Source organism: Garra rufa, chromosome 14 (genome assembly GCF_049309525.1).
Source record: "Garra rufa chromosome 14, GarRuf1.0, whole genome shotgun sequence".
Taxonomy (NCBI): domain Eukaryota; kingdom Metazoa; phylum Chordata; class Actinopteri; order Cypriniformes; family Cyprinidae; genus Garra; species Garra rufa.
In genome coordinates, this window is record NC_133374.1 from 4,881,902 (window position 1) to 4,898,539 (window position 16,638).

At 36.8% G+C, this 16,638-nt stretch overlaps 2 protein-coding genes across 2 annotated transcripts in view; one reads left to right on the plus strand and one right to left on the minus strand.

Moving 5' to 3' along the window:
* gria4a (glutamate receptor, ionotropic, AMPA 4a) overlaps nucleotides 1–1,195 on the plus strand; it is a 103,153-nt gene extending 101,958 nt beyond the window's left edge. The window contains exon 13 of the mRNA XM_073818285.1: nucleotides 1,031–1,195. Coding sequence (XP_073674386.1) covers nucleotides 1,031–1,195 — 165 coding nt within the window. The remainder of the gene's footprint in view (nucleotides 1–1,030) is intronic.
* Nucleotides 1,196–9,264: 8,069 nt separating this feature from the next.
* msantd4 (Myb/SANT-like DNA-binding domain containing 4 with coiled-coils) lies at nucleotides 9,265–16,622 on the minus strand. The gene is made up of 3 exons (XM_073818397.1): nucleotides 16,523–16,622; nucleotides 14,136–14,780; nucleotides 9,265–11,054 (listed from the first exon to the last, which is right to left on the minus strand). The coding sequence occupies exons 2-3, from the start codon at nucleotides 14,613–14,615 to the stop codon at nucleotides 10,293–10,295; spliced, it is 1,242 nt and encodes a 413-aa protein (XP_073674498.1). The 5' UTR covers nucleotides 14,616–14,780; nucleotides 16,523–16,622; the 3' UTR covers nucleotides 9,265–10,292.
* Nucleotides 16,623–16,638: the final 16 nt, after the last annotated feature.

Genomic DNA, 16,638 nt, shown 5'->3' on the forward strand with positions numbered 1-16,638 from the left:
AAACTATAAATTAAAAAAAACTCTTTGAGAAAAGTTAAAATTACGAGAATAATGTCAAACATTTTTGAAAATAAAAGTGAAATGTTTCAAGAATAAAGTAAAAAAAATTCTGAAAATAAAGTTGAAATGTTTCAAGAATAAAGTCAAAATATTTTGTGAATAAAATTGAAATTACAAGAATAAAGTAAAAAAATTTTGAAAGTAAAGTTGAAAAGTTTTGTGAATAAAGTTGAAATTACAAGAATAAAGTCAAACATTTTCGAAAATAAAGTTGAAACGTTTTGTGAATAAAGTTGAAACTACAAGAATAAAAAGTCACATTTTTTCAAAAATAAAGTTGAAATGTTTCGAGAATAAGGTTGAAATGTTTCAAGAATAAAGTCAAAATGTTTTGAGAATAAAGTCGAAATGTTTTGAGAATAAAGTAAAAATTTCGAGAATAAAGTCGTTAAGTTGTATTTCCGAGAACTCAAAAACCAAGGTGCAACGTAATTCATGGGTTAAAACCAATAAACAACTCTGTTACAAAGCAAAACTAGTTGAGATCCGCCGCTATAGACAGCAGCTATGCGCAATGCGTTATTTGGTGCGAGTAGGGCATTATAGATCAAACGTCTGTTGGTTTAATGATGTTTGGTTGCGTTTCACTTTCTTTTGTTGTTAGCGACATCAACAAACCAATCTATAATGCTGTACTGATACCGAATAACACCCGACTGACCTCCAATCCCCCTTGCTTACGAAACATTAGCAGTATGAACATATAAAGTGTTAACTGTTATACCTGAAAACCCTAGAATTAGCCGGAACACGAGCGAAGGGCTGCATGCTTGTGTTAGAAATGCAGATGTCTAGCCATGTTGTACATTTTGAGATGTTTTCTGTATTTGTGTGTGGCGGCCTTGAGCTTTTCTCCGTTCTGTCGTGATGTTCCATTGTGATGTCACTGTGTCATTTGCATATATTGTTTCCCTCCCCCAGAGAGTTCCACCTATTCTGACTCCGCCTCTCGTCCCGCCCCCTTCTCTAGCTCACCTTCTCGGAAGCCATGAGAAACAAGGCCCGCTTGTCAATCACGGGCAGCCTGGGGGAAAATGGGCGTGTCCTGACGCCAGACTGCCCTAAGGCCGTGCACTCTGGCCCCTCCTTCCGACATGGCCCCGCCCTCGCCGTGGTGTCCTCCGACCTCCCATAGAAACCAAAAACTCACCTTGTGCCTTAAACCATCTTACCCCTCTACCGAAGTTCAGATTTCACGCAAACCACGGGAAGAAGCACGCCGTCGCCGGCTTAGAACGCACTCTTTCAGCCCTCGGAAAAGACGTCGACAATTGTAAACGAGCCGGGACGGCATGGATACGAACGCTTGCCGAGCATCAAGGATCCATGATGCCTTATCCTTAACTTTGGGGACGAACATCATCGACCAGTAAACTGTAAATGTAAAGACGTCAGCCACGCTTCCCCGTTTAGCCATCCGCCATCAGCGAACCTGCATTAGCCGTATTAAATCACAGCGTATTTACGACATGGTCCACGATCACTAGCTACTAAACCGTATGTAGATATTCTCTCAGGAGCCACGAAGGGGGGACGAACGAAACCGCTTTTATCATCTCGACAAGGATTTCTTCAAGACGCCGCCGGGAGCCGCTTGCTTTTTGGACTGAAATGTAAATAGACCAGTAGTAAAAGCTGAACACGATTCTTTTATAAAGCATCTTAGATAATAATTCATTGCAATAATGAGTATAGGGAGACCTGACTTGTAATTAAGAGATCTTTTATAAACACACAGTATTATATATACAGAAACGAATCTATATAATAGAGGGACATCTGAACTAAACACAGCACCGTTGCGTGTGAGACCATGGCATCTGTTCTGTTAACAGTTGTTTTGATAACCGATGTAACGCAGTGTGTGTGTGTACGTGTCTTTGTCCTTAATGAATGTCCACGCATTTCACATTTCGCACAAACACACGAGCGTAGGATGTGAACGCCGCACCGCATCGCACACCGGGGGTCACACCGACTCCCGATTCTCACCTTTGGTGTTTGGTTTTGTTTTCGCGTTCTTATGTTTTTCTCTTTGTACCCACCGATTCAAATAAAACTGGAACATTTATACAGTAAATATTTTCTTTTCTTTTTCTTTTATTAAATTCAATTTGACTTTGGGTTACAGTCTGATTCCAATGGAGTTATTGCCTCTCCCATGTCCAAAAAATGACCCAACATGATCCTAGAGTTGCAATTTATGAAGTTTGTTCAACTGTAATATCGAGAGACTGAAGAACTTGTGAAGAACTACAACTGGTTTATCATCTGTGAATATGACACCAGATTAATAGCTTCTATTAATAGTTTTTTGGGGGAAACCATTTGCAGGTTGGTTTCCCCAAAATGTAAAAATATTGTGACTCTTTGGTGGTTTTGATGGCATCTCAACCAGCCTGAAACATCAGTACTGACTCATTAGCTAGACCTTAGCTTGTTGTTTTCCAAAAAAAACCTTGATGTTAGTCTAAGATGGTCTACCAGCCTAGACCATCAAGAAACCATCTACTATGTTCCACAAATGGTGACTGTCCAACCCTCATGTCATTCCAAACTTGCAGGACTCTTTGTAATGTGAATCTTTGCTATGTTAAAATACTTTTTCCTAAATCAGATAAATATTAAGAATCAGCTATAAATAAACCATTCAAAACCACCCTGAACTTTTGAAACTGGATTAACCAACTTGCTAGTTGATGGTCCAAGAAGGTCTGTTACCTTTGTCCAGACAATGGCCAGTTTAGACTAGCTCTACTAAACTACCAAGCAATAAGTTATTTGGGTGAACGTTTCCAAAAAGATGATTGTAAAAGGTCCTAGAGTTGCAATTTGTCAAGTTTGTTCAACTATAATATTGACAGACTGAAGAACTTGTGAAGAACTACAAATGGTTTCTCATCTATGAATACGACACCAGATTATCAGCAAAGTCAACTCTAAGATATCCATTTGCAGGTTGGTTTCCCCAAAATGTGAAAACATTGTGACTCTTTGGTCGTTTTGATGGCATCTCAACCAGCCTGAAACATCAGTACTGACTCATTAGCCAAACATTAGCTTGTTGTTCTCCAAAGAACATGTTATACTGGTATACACCTTGTTGTAAGTCTAAGATGGTCTACCAGCCAGTTACCAGCCTAGACCATCAAGAAACCATCTACTATGTTCCACAAATGGTGACTTTCTTACCCTCATGTCATTTCAAACCTGCAGGATTTTCTTTGTATTGTGAATCTTTGCTATGGTAAAATACTTTTCCCTAAATCAGATTATTATTAAGAGTCAGCTATAAGTAAACCATTCGACATTATTCTCCAAAACCACCCTGAACTTCTCAAACTGGTTTAACAGACTGGCTTGTTGATGGTCCAAGATGGTCTGCTACAGTAACTTTGCCCAGGCAATGGCCAGTCTTGACTAGCTCTACCAAACTACCAAGCAGTAAGTTATTTGGGTGAACGTTTCCAAAAAGATGACCCAAAAAGATCCTAGAGTTGCAATTTGTCAAGTTTGTTCAACTGTAATATCGAGAGACTGAAGAACTTGTTAAGTACTACAACTGGTTTATCATCTGTGAATACGACACCAGATTAATCGCAAAGTCAGCTCTAAGGTAACCATTTGCAGGTTCGTTTCCCCAAAATGTAAAAACATTGTGACTCTTTGGTGGTTTTGATGGCATCTCAACCAGCCTGAAACATCATTAGCTAGCCATTAGCTTGTTGTTCTCCAAAAAACATGCTATACTGGTATAAACCTTGTTGTTAGTCTAAAATGGTCTACCAGCCAGTTACCAGCCTAGACCATGAAGAAACCATCTACTATGTTCTACAAATGGTTACTTTCTTACCCTCATGTCATTCCAAACCTGCAGGACTTTCTTTGTAATGTGAAACTTTGCCATGTTAAAATACTTTTTTTCTAAATCAGATTAATATTAAGAGTCAGCTATAAGTAAACTATTTAACCTCATTCTCCAAAACCCACCCTGAACTTCTCAAACTATTTTAACGGACTGGCTTGTTGATGGTCCAAGATGTTCTGCTAACTTTGCCCAGACAATGGCCAGTCTAGACTAGCTCTACTAAACTACCAAGCAATAAGTTATTTGGGTGAACGTTTCCAAAAAGATGACCCAAAAAGATCCTAGAGTTGCAGTTTGTCAAGTTTGTTCAACTGTAATATCGAGAGACTGAAGAACTTGTTAAGAACTACAACTGGTTTATCATCTGTGAATACAACACCAGATTAATAGCAAAGTCAGCTCTAAGTAAACCATTTGGTAAACTCAAGTAAACTCAAACTGGTATAACCAACTGGCTTGTTGCTGGTCCAAGATGGTCTGCTAATTTGGAGCAGCTAATGACCAGCCAAGACCAGCTAGAAACCAGCTATCATGTTCCAAACAGTGACTTTTTCAGCTTCATGCCATTAAAAACCTACAAGACTTTCTTTGTTCTGTGAATCTTTGCATGTTAATATGGTTTAGGAGAAAGTATATTACCATAGCAAAGTCAGCTATTAGTAAACCATTCAACCTCATTCTCTAAAAACATCCCGAGCATCTTAGACTTGTATAACCAACTGGCTTGTCGCTGGTCTAAGATGTAAGGAGTCAGCTTTAAGTAAACCAATTGGTTGGTTGGTTTCCCCAAAATGTATAAACAATGTGACTCTTTGATGGTTTCAAAACATTAATGTGTGTCCATTAGCTTGTTGAACAGACATCATTCTCCAAAAACACCTTGAATATCTCAAACTGGTATAACCAACTGGTATGTTGCTGGTCTAAGATGGTCTACTAACTCAAGACCATCCAATGTCCAGTCTAGAACAGCTAGAAACCATCTACCATGTTCAAAAACAGTGACTTTCCTAACCTTATGTCGTTCCAAACCTACATGACTTTGTATTGTGTGAAACTAAATACTTCTAAGAGTCAGCTATAAGTAAACAATTTTGTTGGTTGGTTTCCCCAAAAATGTAGAAACGTTTGTTTGTGCATCTCAACCAACCTGACACATCAGCATCAGTTATTCTCCAGAAACACCCTTAAACTGGTATAACCAACTGGCTTGGTGCTGAACAAAGATGGTCTACTAAATTGGACCAGGTAAAGACCAGCCTAGACCACCTAGAATCCAGCTAGTATGTTCCAATTTTTCCAAGAAGAAAGACCATCTAAACACCATGTGCAACATAAAAAGGTATCTTCAAAGTATTATATATTAACTCAAGAACTCTGGATCTTAGAAAGAAGAGCATTCTTTGAGGGACCACAAGAAATGACCCCGTTGACGTCAATGTATTTCCTCTCAAAACGGATGAGGCATAATCCAGACTTTATAAAACACAATAGAACTTGAGATGGTAAAGAACAAGACAGAGAAATCTGACGGCCAGATCTCGCTCATTCTCACTTACAGACAGACACATCTGAGGCTCGCTTTCATCGAGGGGAAATCCGTTTTTCTCTGGAGATTTCCGTTCCTTCCCACATCATCAGACGCTGTTTTATAAACTCGTCTCCTTCTCCCAGAGGGCTCGGTTTCAATCCCACGGGCTTTATTTGGATGAACACAAATACTTTAGTCAGAAATACAGACATTCGGTGAGCTTCAGATACTAGAGATGAGAGCCGAATCATAGCGATATCAATGCAGTGACGGATCTGACCAGAATATTACACAACAGATGACATTTCTATGAAAAACACTTTGTGACTACACCATTGGGATCATTTTTAAATGATTATATCATGTATAAAATCGTGCTTTCATCTGATAGCAGATGGATCATATTATGGTTAAGGCATTAAACAGAACGTTTCCCAAAGGAACTGGGTTGAACACATTATTCAAAGTGAAAATATAAGCCAATAAGCCAATTTTCCATGATGTTTATAAATATGAGTATCATAATTTTATTATTATTTTTGTTTTCCTAAGTGTTTGTAAATACACGTGGTTTTGGGAGCAATAAATCTTTTGCGGTGCTAATTTGATGTTCTGCGTTTCTCTTGCCACTTTTACTATAAGCTTCTTCTTTTGGTCATCTCAATGTTACTCCTTTTAAATTCCTAGACAAAATTTCCATCCAAGGTCGTAACATTACTATAAAACTAACACAAAACCAGTCCAAAAAAACACTAAACTGCAGAAACAACTAGTTCAGAGTGTCCACAATTTTCAGTTTATCAAGTGACACTAAAGACTGGAGTAATGATGCTAAAAATTCAGTTTCGCATCACAGGAATAAATTAAATTTTACAACATATTCACATAGAAAACAGCTATTTGCAATTCTAATAATATTTTACAATATAACTACATTTTTGATTAAATAAATGCAGCTTTGGAGAGCACAGAAGAGAAAATAAAAGCCAATTTCCTTCATGTTTTGAAATAAGATCTAGCATTTCCTATGAAACTACTATGAAAATATCCTTCCCAGACCATTTATTGAAATTAAACTGCAAAAACAACTAGTTTAGAGTGACTACAACTTCCTGTTTTTACAAACAAATTAACACAAGGAAAGAAAACTGGGTTTGTCAAGCCATTTAAAATCTTTAAATTCTGTTTATTTTTGTGCTTTGCCACATCAGGAACATACATTTAAGACACACACGCACACCATTTATTCACCATATTGCACATACAGTACAATAAAACACCTTTCCGAGTCCATCAACACCGACAGCACCAGCTCACAAAAACTAAACAACCATAAAACCTTTTGTCTTTAAATTACACAACCTTCATCTGAGCGTGAAAATATATTCACTGGAGATCCAACAGCTTCAAAAGACAACAAAACAACATGGCACCAAACAGCTTTGGTTTTCCACTTGATTAGAGAAATGCAGAGAGAAGCTGAACTGAACCGTAAGGCCTGTTTCACACACTGTGAGTGTTTCTGCTGCAAATCCATACAAATAAAGTGATTTCTGGGTTCACACATGGAGTACTTTTTTTTTTACTAATGGACAAAAATGATGAAATCATGAGTGAGCTATTACTTTGACTTTCTTATGCTGCTTGATTTGGCATTTTATTCAATATCTGCATGTTATGAAGCAGCACATCCATTTCCATTTTATGGAAAAAACCATATCAAGTTCCACATGCAATTGAAGTCAATTGCAAAATCAACTGGACTGAATCCAGATGATTCAAAGGCAAAGCCTGCTGTAAAAGGTCATGCTGATAACTAGGTTCACAGATCATTTTCACCACATTTTCTGCTAAAGTTCAGTGTGGCACTCGCTGATTAAGTAATGGCCCAGAACAGAAACTCTACTTGGCAAAATAAATATGCACTGCTAAAGGCCACACGCTTTTGAATAAAATCACGAAGTGATAAAACACACATACCTTCGCTTTGGAAAAGATGCGTACATGTAACCAGGAATTACACGACCACAGAAACACATAAACCAACTGCACTTCCGGATCATCAAGACCTGAAAACAACTACCGTAAGAGAACAAACACACACACACACACATTCATAAACACAGACTACATTCACAAAATCATGTCATGTTTCACCTCAAAATCAAAAGAAACAAAAAAAGAAAACATCTTAAAGGAATAGTCCACCCAAAAATTAAAATTCACTGAATATATACTCACTAATGCCATCCGAGATACAGATGAGTTTGTTTCTTCATCAGATTTGGAGAAATATAGCATTCCATCACTTACTCCCCAATGGATCCTCTGGAGTGAATGGGTGCCGTCAGAATGAGAGTCCAAACAGTTGATAAAAAGATCACAGTAATCCACACCACTCCAGTCCATCATTTAAAGTCTTGAAAAGGCAAAAGCTGTGTGTTTGTAAGAAGCAAATTGATCATTAAGACATTTTTAACTTCCAAACCAATGCTTTTTGCTAATTCCATAATCCATAATAACTTCCTCCAGCGAAAAGTCGTCTTGTCTGAATTATGAGCGGAATCTGCACAGATCAAGCACCGTTTACAAGAGAAAAGTCTTAAACAAATATGTGTGTGGATTTTGATGTGAGAGACAACAGGAGGAAGTCTTAGTATGGATTTTGGACTCACATTTTAGCTAGAAGCAATTGTTTTTAACGGCACCCATTCACTGCAAAGAATCCATTGGTGGGAAAGTGATGTAAGCCTCCAAATCTGTTCCAATGAAGAAACAAACTACCTGGAAAAATCTTTGGATAGCCTAAAGATGAGTCAATTAATTTTCAGTGAATTTTTCTTTTCGGCCGAACCACTCCACGAGTTCAGTATGACTCAATCCAAGCACCTATAGTTTTGCGAACACATTTATCTGCGTTCAGCCAGCTTATTCAATTATTGACGTCAAGGTCAGAAAAAAACCTGATTATTTCAAAATAAAACCAGGCCTCGTTTATAAAACACATTTTTTGCACATACGAACATGTAAGTTGTGATTCCACATACAGTTGAAGTCAAAAGTTTACGTACAACTTGCAGAATCTGCAAATTGTTAATGTATTTTTTTACTAAAATAAGAGGGATCATACAAGACGCATGTTATTTTTTTATTTAGTACTGATCTGAATAAGATCTCTCACATAAAAGAATAATAGCTGAATTTATAAAAAACTACGCAGGTTAAACTTTACATACACCTGCTTCTTAATACTGTGTTGTTACCTAAATGATCCACAGCTCTGTTTTTTGTTTAGTGATAGTTGTTCATGAGTCACAGTTAAACGGTTAAACTGCCTGCTGTTCTTAAGAAAAAGCCTTCAGGTTCCACAAATTCTTTGGTTTTTCAGCATTTTTGTGTATCTGAAACCTTTCCAACAATGACTTTGAATGATTTTGAGATCCATCTTTTCACACTGAGGACAACTGAGAGACTCATATGCAACTATTACAGAAGGTTCAAACGCTCACTGATGCTCCAGAAGGAAAAATTATGTGTTAAGAGCCAGGGGTGAAAACTTTTGAACAGAATAAAGATGTGTACATTGTTGCCCACATATATATGTTTTTCATTTAGTACTGCCCTTCAGAATCTTCAGAAGTTACTTACATGTCATCAATGATCATTTGAACCCTCTTGTAATAGTCGCATATGAATCCCTCAGTTGTCCTCAGTGTGAAAAGATGGACCTCAGATTCATGCAGTCATTGTTGGAAAGGGTTCAAATACACAAAAATGCTGAAAAAACACTGAATTTGTGGGACCTGATGGATTTTTCTGAAGAACAGTGAGCAGTTTAACTGTTCAGGACAAACAAGGGACTCATAAACAACTATAACTAAACAAACAAACACAGCTGTAGATCATTCAGGTAGCAACACAGTATTAAGAATCAAGGGTATGTAAACTTTTGAACATCTTTTATGTGAAATATCTAAATCAGGTCGGTACTAAATAAACAATAACATGCATTTTGTATGATCCTTTGTGTTTTGACAAAATAATTGAAATTTTGTAGATTCTGCAAGGTGCATGTGAACTTTTGACTTCAACTGTAAATGAGGCCTCAGATTTGGTCCTTATTCATGCTGTAGTGTGAACACAGCTGCTTATAAGAGCCCTTATACAATCCAACTCTTTTTTTTAGCTGTTTTACTCAGTACAATAAACACAGTATGGTAACAAAGTACATAACATCTTGTAAAAAGTTCATCAGAAGCAACATATTGTTTTATGTGAAACGTAGATTCTTCTGAATAAACTTCTACAGGACATCAACAATACTCAACCTCAACAAAAAGTTGTTTTGCAAGAACAGAAGGCAATCATGTGGGCTGACCTGATCTATAGATACAGTCAGAAAGACGTCGTATACTGGCGACGTGTTTATAAATCATGTTTACCATAGATATCCATTCATTTCCATAGTGAAATACAAGAGAAATAAATAATGTATTAAAATGTGGCTAGTTTTGGAAAGGAGAGCACCACAAAAGTGTCTTTTGCACTTCAAATAAAGCAAAAAAAACTTTATTTGGGAACTGAGTGAGGTAAGTTTCTGACCTTCACTTATCATGTTTCATATTTATATTTAAAAACTGCTACATATGTTCAAAAGTGAGTAAACGTCTCACATTCATTGCTTAACTTCATTCTTTTTAAAATGTCTGACAAAAAAATGTGACTTTTTGCTTTGTTTAAAGTGCACAACTTTTTGCATTTTTACCCATAGAAATGAATAGAAAACTACAGTAACAACGATTTTTTTCCCTACCCAACTGTATCTATGGTGTTTCACGAGTGCAGCGCCATCTGCTGTCCATCTTTGTGAAGCTGCAGCCTCTCTTTCTCCACCTGCAGGCGCTCTTTCTCAATTTGCAGTCTTCCCGACTCGAACTTGAAGAACTGCAGTCTCTCCTTCTCCAGCAGGAGGCGCTCTTTCTCTAACTTCAGCTTCTCTGCCTCCAAATCCACCGCCATCGGCCAAGCCAGCTTCCTGTCCTTCTCTCCGTCCAATGAGGACGACGAAGGGACAGAGGACGAAGTGGTGGGCGTGGCCACAGACGTCGAGGGGGCGGGGCTCTGATGTAGGGGCGTGTTTTGTTGCTGCAGCAGTCGCAATCTTTCTCGTTCCACCTGCAGACGCTCCTTTTCCAGCTGTAACCGCTCTCGCTCCACTTCGCCCTGCCTTAACCGTTCCTTCTCCACCAGAAGGCGCTCTTTCTCCACCTGCAGTCGTTCTGACTCTACCTGTAAGCGGTGTTTCTCCAGGTCTAGTCTCTGCCTCTCTAGCGCCACCAGCAGACTGGTGTTTTCCCCTCCAGCCAGGCCCAATCCAGCTACGCCTATCCCCGTCATGCCCCCGACTCCGAGCCCCAGGTCTCGACTCACTGCTGGGCCCGACGTGGGTTTTGTGGAGCTCAGCACACCGAATTCATCAATGTGAGCGAAGACCTCAGAAACTCTGCCCTCGCGGTCCATATCAGGGAGGATGGAGGGAAAACAGTCTTCATCGTCGTCCTCACCCTCGCCACCTTCTCCAACCTCCGCCTCCAGCTAGAGAGATGGAAAACTATGTTTAGACACACAAGTCAGCAGCAGCTTTTTAAAACTCTGAATCAGTTATACCATTGCATCAGAAAATGATATACTTTTTCGAACCGCTTCAAGCGGTTTGCATATTGCAAAAATTTGATTCAGAACTGGACTTTAAATCACATTTCATAAATCAATTGATTTATATCGGGACTTCAAATTGCATTAATCATTTTATTCAGATGAGAACTTTGTTTATCACAAATTATTTGATTTAGATCGGGACTTCGGTGTGGATTTGTGAATCAATTGATTAAAATTGGAAATTTGCATATCACAAATCATTTGATTTAGATTGGGACCTTAAATTGCATATTGTGAATCACTTGACTCAAGTCTTAACTTCTTGGATCACAAATCATTTGATTTAGATCTGGATTTTGATGTGAGTTCGCAAATTATTTGATTCATCTTGGAACTTTGCATATCACAAATCATTTGATTCAGATCGGGATTTCAAATCATGTATTGTGATTAATTTTAATTAAGATCGGGACTTCAAATTGCACATTGTGAATTCATTTGATTCAGATCAGAACTTTGTTTATCACAAATCATTTGATTTAGATTGGGACTTCAAATCGCAAATTGTGAATCATTTGACTCAGGTCTTAACTTCTTGTGTCACAAATCATCTGATTTAAATCTAGATTTTGGTGTAGGTTCACAAATTATTTGATTCAGATTGGAGCTTTGCATATCGCAAATCAGTTGATTCAGATCAGGATTTCCAATCATGTATTGTGAATAATATTAATTAAGATCGAGCTTCGCATATCACGAATCATTTGATTCAGATCGGGATTTCATATTGCGTATTGTTAATCATTTTATTCAGATTTTTTTATTTTAAAATTGCACATCGTGAATCATTTGATTCAGATCAGAACTTTGTTTAATCACAAATCATTTGATTTAGATCAGGACTTCGATGTGGGTTTGTGAATCATTTGATGCAGATTGAAACTTTGCATATCACAAATCATTTGATTTAGACTGGGACTTCAAATCGCATATTGTGAATCATTTGACTCAGGTCTTAACTTCTTGTGTCACAAATCATCTTATTTAGATCTGGATTTTGGTGTGGGATCGCGAATCATTTGATTTAGATTGGAACTTTGCATATCATAAATCATTTGATTCAGATTGAGACTTCAAATCGCATATTGTGAATCATTTGATTCATATCGGGATTTAAAATTACGTATTGTGAATAATTTGATTCAGATCGGCACTTTGTGCATTGTGAATCATTTGATTTAGATCAGGACTTCGGTGCAGGTTTGCGAATCATTTGATTCAGATTGGGACTTCAGCGTGGGTTCCCGAATCACTTGATTCAGATCAGGATTTCAAATCGCATATTGTGAATAATTTGATTCAGATCAGAACTTAGCGTACTGCAAATTATTTGAGCTGGATAGGTACTTCGGTGGGTTCAAGAATCATTTGGTTTAAAGTGGGACTTTAAATTGCACATTGTGAATAATTTGATTCAGATTGGGACTTTGCAAACCATGAATCAATTGATTTAGATCAGGACTTTCACGCATTATAAATCATTTAATTCAGATTAGAACTTAGTGTATCACAAATCATTTGATTTAGATCGGGACTTCGCTGCGGGTTTGTGAATCATTTGATTCATATGTGGATTTCAAATCGCGTATAGTGAATAATTTGTCTTTCGCATATCACAATTCATTTTATTTAGATCGGGACTTTGCATATCGCAAATAATTTGATTTAGATTCTGAGTGGGTTCGCAAATCAAAAAATTTGCGATCTGTGCTCTAAAGGCCTGATCTGAAACAATGGTTCACAAATTATTAGAATTGGCAGGACTTTGAAACATGAATCGCAAATCATTTGATTTAGTAAGAAAATTTACCATTAACCAATTCATTTTTTGTATATTCATTTCTAATAATATTTTTTTTACAATTTAAAATAACTATTTCCTATGTTGACAAATATTAAAATGTAATGTATTCCTGTATTCAAAGCTGAATTTTTTTTCAGTGTCACATGACCAGAAATCATTCTAATATGCTGATTTGCTGTTCAAGAAACAGATAACTATTAAGGTTAAACAGTGGTGATGCTTCATATTTTTGTGCAAACCGTGATACATTTTATTTTTCAAGATTCTTATATATTCGTTCAATTGTTCAAAAGAACAGCTTTTGTTTGAAATATAACCTTTTACAACATAAATGTCTTTACTGTCATTTTTAGGATTACACTAGGATTAGGATTTACTAAATAAAAAAATATTTATTTAAAAAAAAAAGCAATCAAACTAAACAGCAAAATACTTAAAGGTATAGTTCACCCAAAAATGAAAATTTGATGTTTATCTGCTTACCTCCAGGGCATCCAAGATGTAGGTGACTTTATATACGACACAGTGCATAGAGATTGTGGGTATAGCGGCTATTCAAAATGGTAATTACTTGCGCTTATCCTGATTGTTCAAACCAATTTAAAGCTAAAAGATTACGTTTGCTTGCGCAAACTCATCCGGGACTTTTCACCTATTTTCCCTTTGTGTATAAAACGCCAGAGCGCGTTCACATGTAACGAGCCGGATGATGATCTCGTGCTCATGACAGATAGACATGGCTGTGTATCAAAGGTAAAAAAATGATATAAATACTGTTCAGTTTCTCGCAAAAACCGATCGTTTCGTGTCTTAGGACATCAATGTATCGTCACGAGTCGCAGGGTGTAATTTGGATTTGTCTGTGCATGTTTTTGTTTACTTTTAAAGGTCTGGTGCCCATCCACTCGTATTATTTGGCTGGCAGACTGCACCGGTTTTAGTTAAAAATCTTCGTTTGTGTTCTGCTGAGGAAACAAAGTCTCCTACATCTTGGGTGCCCTGGGGGTAAGCAGATAAACATCCCATTTTAATTTTTGGGTGAACTATCCCTTTAATGACTTTTGCCCACCATGTGTGAGGATGTACTTGAACCACTGATGAAAGTTGTAAAATGAATTTAAACAAGTAGTGTCTAGTCTGTGTGTAGTACATACTCTATAGCTGTTGGCCTCATCGTTCTCCATTTTGACTCCAGGAGTGTGTGTGCTGGGCTCCCCAAGGTCCGTCAGGTCCTGCCAGTCACACGACGAGTCTTTGGAAAACCCACTGAGGTCCAGCGACTGATCACCGCCACCCAAAGACGCGTCATTATCAGGAGACGAAGCTTCGAACTCCTGCTTCAATCCCGAAGCCAACTCGGCCTGAAGCTGCTTTCGTTTCATTAACGCGCGCCAGTCCAGGTAGCGCCGCTTGACCTCGGCCGCCGTACGCAGCTCGCCTTCGCCCAGCGCATTCACGCTGTCTGCCACTTCCTCCCACGCACGCCGCTTCAGCTCGTTGATGGCCATGTTCTGTTGGCGGGAGAATAAAATCTCACGCCGTTTGTGTATCTCGCGGATCAGAGTCTGAGTTTCCTTTACGCTGTAGTTGCTCTTCCTCTTCCTCTTCAGGTGCTTCATCTGCAGGAAGTCCATGCTGGAGATAATCGGCTACTGAGAAACGACTGGATGCTGAACAAATTCTGTCACTCCAAACACTTTTTCAAGTTCATGTTGACACAGGTTTTGTGTTTCTGTTAGTGGGGAAGAGTTGAGGTCATTCAGAGGGTCAGCAACAACAGGATCCGACCATCTGGTCTCCTACGACAAAACAAACACACAGTTTTAGTTACACACAATAAATTTACGTTCAGTAACATCTGAATAAATCTGTATATCTGTATATTATTTTCTGTGCACAAAAAACAATGATAAATAAAACTAGAAAGTTCAAATACTGCGTTGAAAAGTTTGGGGTTGGTAAAATGTTTTAATAATTCAGAAAGTCTCTTCTGCTCAATAAGGCTGCATTTATTTTATCAAAAACACGGTAAAAAGTAGTTAAATGTTATTGCAATTTTAAATAAATGTTTTCTATTTAAATGTATTTTAAAATGTAATTTATTCCTGTGATACAAATCTTAATTTTTAGCATTATTAGTCCAGTCTTTGGGGTCAAATGATCCTTCAGAAATAAATCTAATATGCTAAAAAAATAACAATTTACATTTTATTAATTTAATGCATCCTTACTGATTTTCAGTTTATGATTTTTTTTTATATACACTACCAGTCAAAAGTTTTTGAACAGTAAGATTTTGAATGTTTTTTTGATCCAAAATACAGCAAAAACAGTACAATTCTGAAATATATTTGTAATATTTAAAATAACAATTTCCTATTTTAATATATTTTTTAAATGTAATCTATTCCTGTGATTTCAAAGCTGATTTTTTAGCATCATTACTCCAGTCACACAATCCTTCAGAAATCATTCTGATATTCTGATTTGCTGCTCACAAAATATTTATTATTATTATTATGCAGAAAACTGCTGAGTAGATTTTTTCAGGTTTCTTAGAACAGCATTTTTTATTTCAGATAATTACTGATCTTTAGATCTTTCTATTTATCAAAGAATCCTGAAAATGTACTTAACTGTTTTAAATATTGATAATAATAATAAAATTAGCATATTAGAAGGATATCTGAAGGATCATGTGACACTGAAGACTGGAGTAATGATGCTGAAAATCCAGCTTTGATCACAGGAATAAATTACATTTTAAAATATATTCAAATAGAAAGCAGCTTTTAAATAGTAAAAATATTTCACAATATTACTGCTTTTGTTGTACCATGGATCAAATAAATGCAGGATTGGTAATGTTTTATAAAACATTACAAATCTTACTGTTAAAAAACGTGTGACTGGTAGTGTATTATTAGAAACACAGTTAAAAAAAAGAAAAGAAATGTGTCATATGTAATATGCTAGAAAAATAATAATTTATTTAATTGTATTAATTTAATGCATCCTTACTGAATTAAAGTATTAATTGTATTATAAATAAATAAATAAATAAATACATATACATTATATATACACATATATAATTTTTTTAAATAAAAAAATGATTAAAAAGCTTCTTATGATGTTTGAAGGAGTTTCTAAAATAATCATGCAGTGCCTCATAACCATTTAATTTGATAATACAACCATAGTACAATTATGTAAGAAAATTAATGTAGTAACTATGTGTTTTCGTAGAAACTATGGACACAAGAAAATATTATGTTAAATATATATCCATATACACCATGAATATCAATATGACATCGCATAATGCGATTATTATCATTCATATCAAACATAAACACATCAATGAGGCTGTAGTGTTTTTGCAGTTCAATTATAAACCTACCGCCAAAAAGAGCTTCCACAGACACCCATACAATAATCTTTCGAACACATTTGGAGCTTTATATAAGATAAAATAAATGCCATAACACATATCCTAAAAAACGTCATGCTTTTTTGGTTTATTTATTCAGACACTCACCGGTGGAGAAAAGCATCCACACGCGTCCCGCTCCGCCTCCTCAGCCGAACTGTGCCGAACACTTCCGACAACGCGCGAATCCCCAGCGCGATTGGTCGACGAGCGTCACCGCCCTC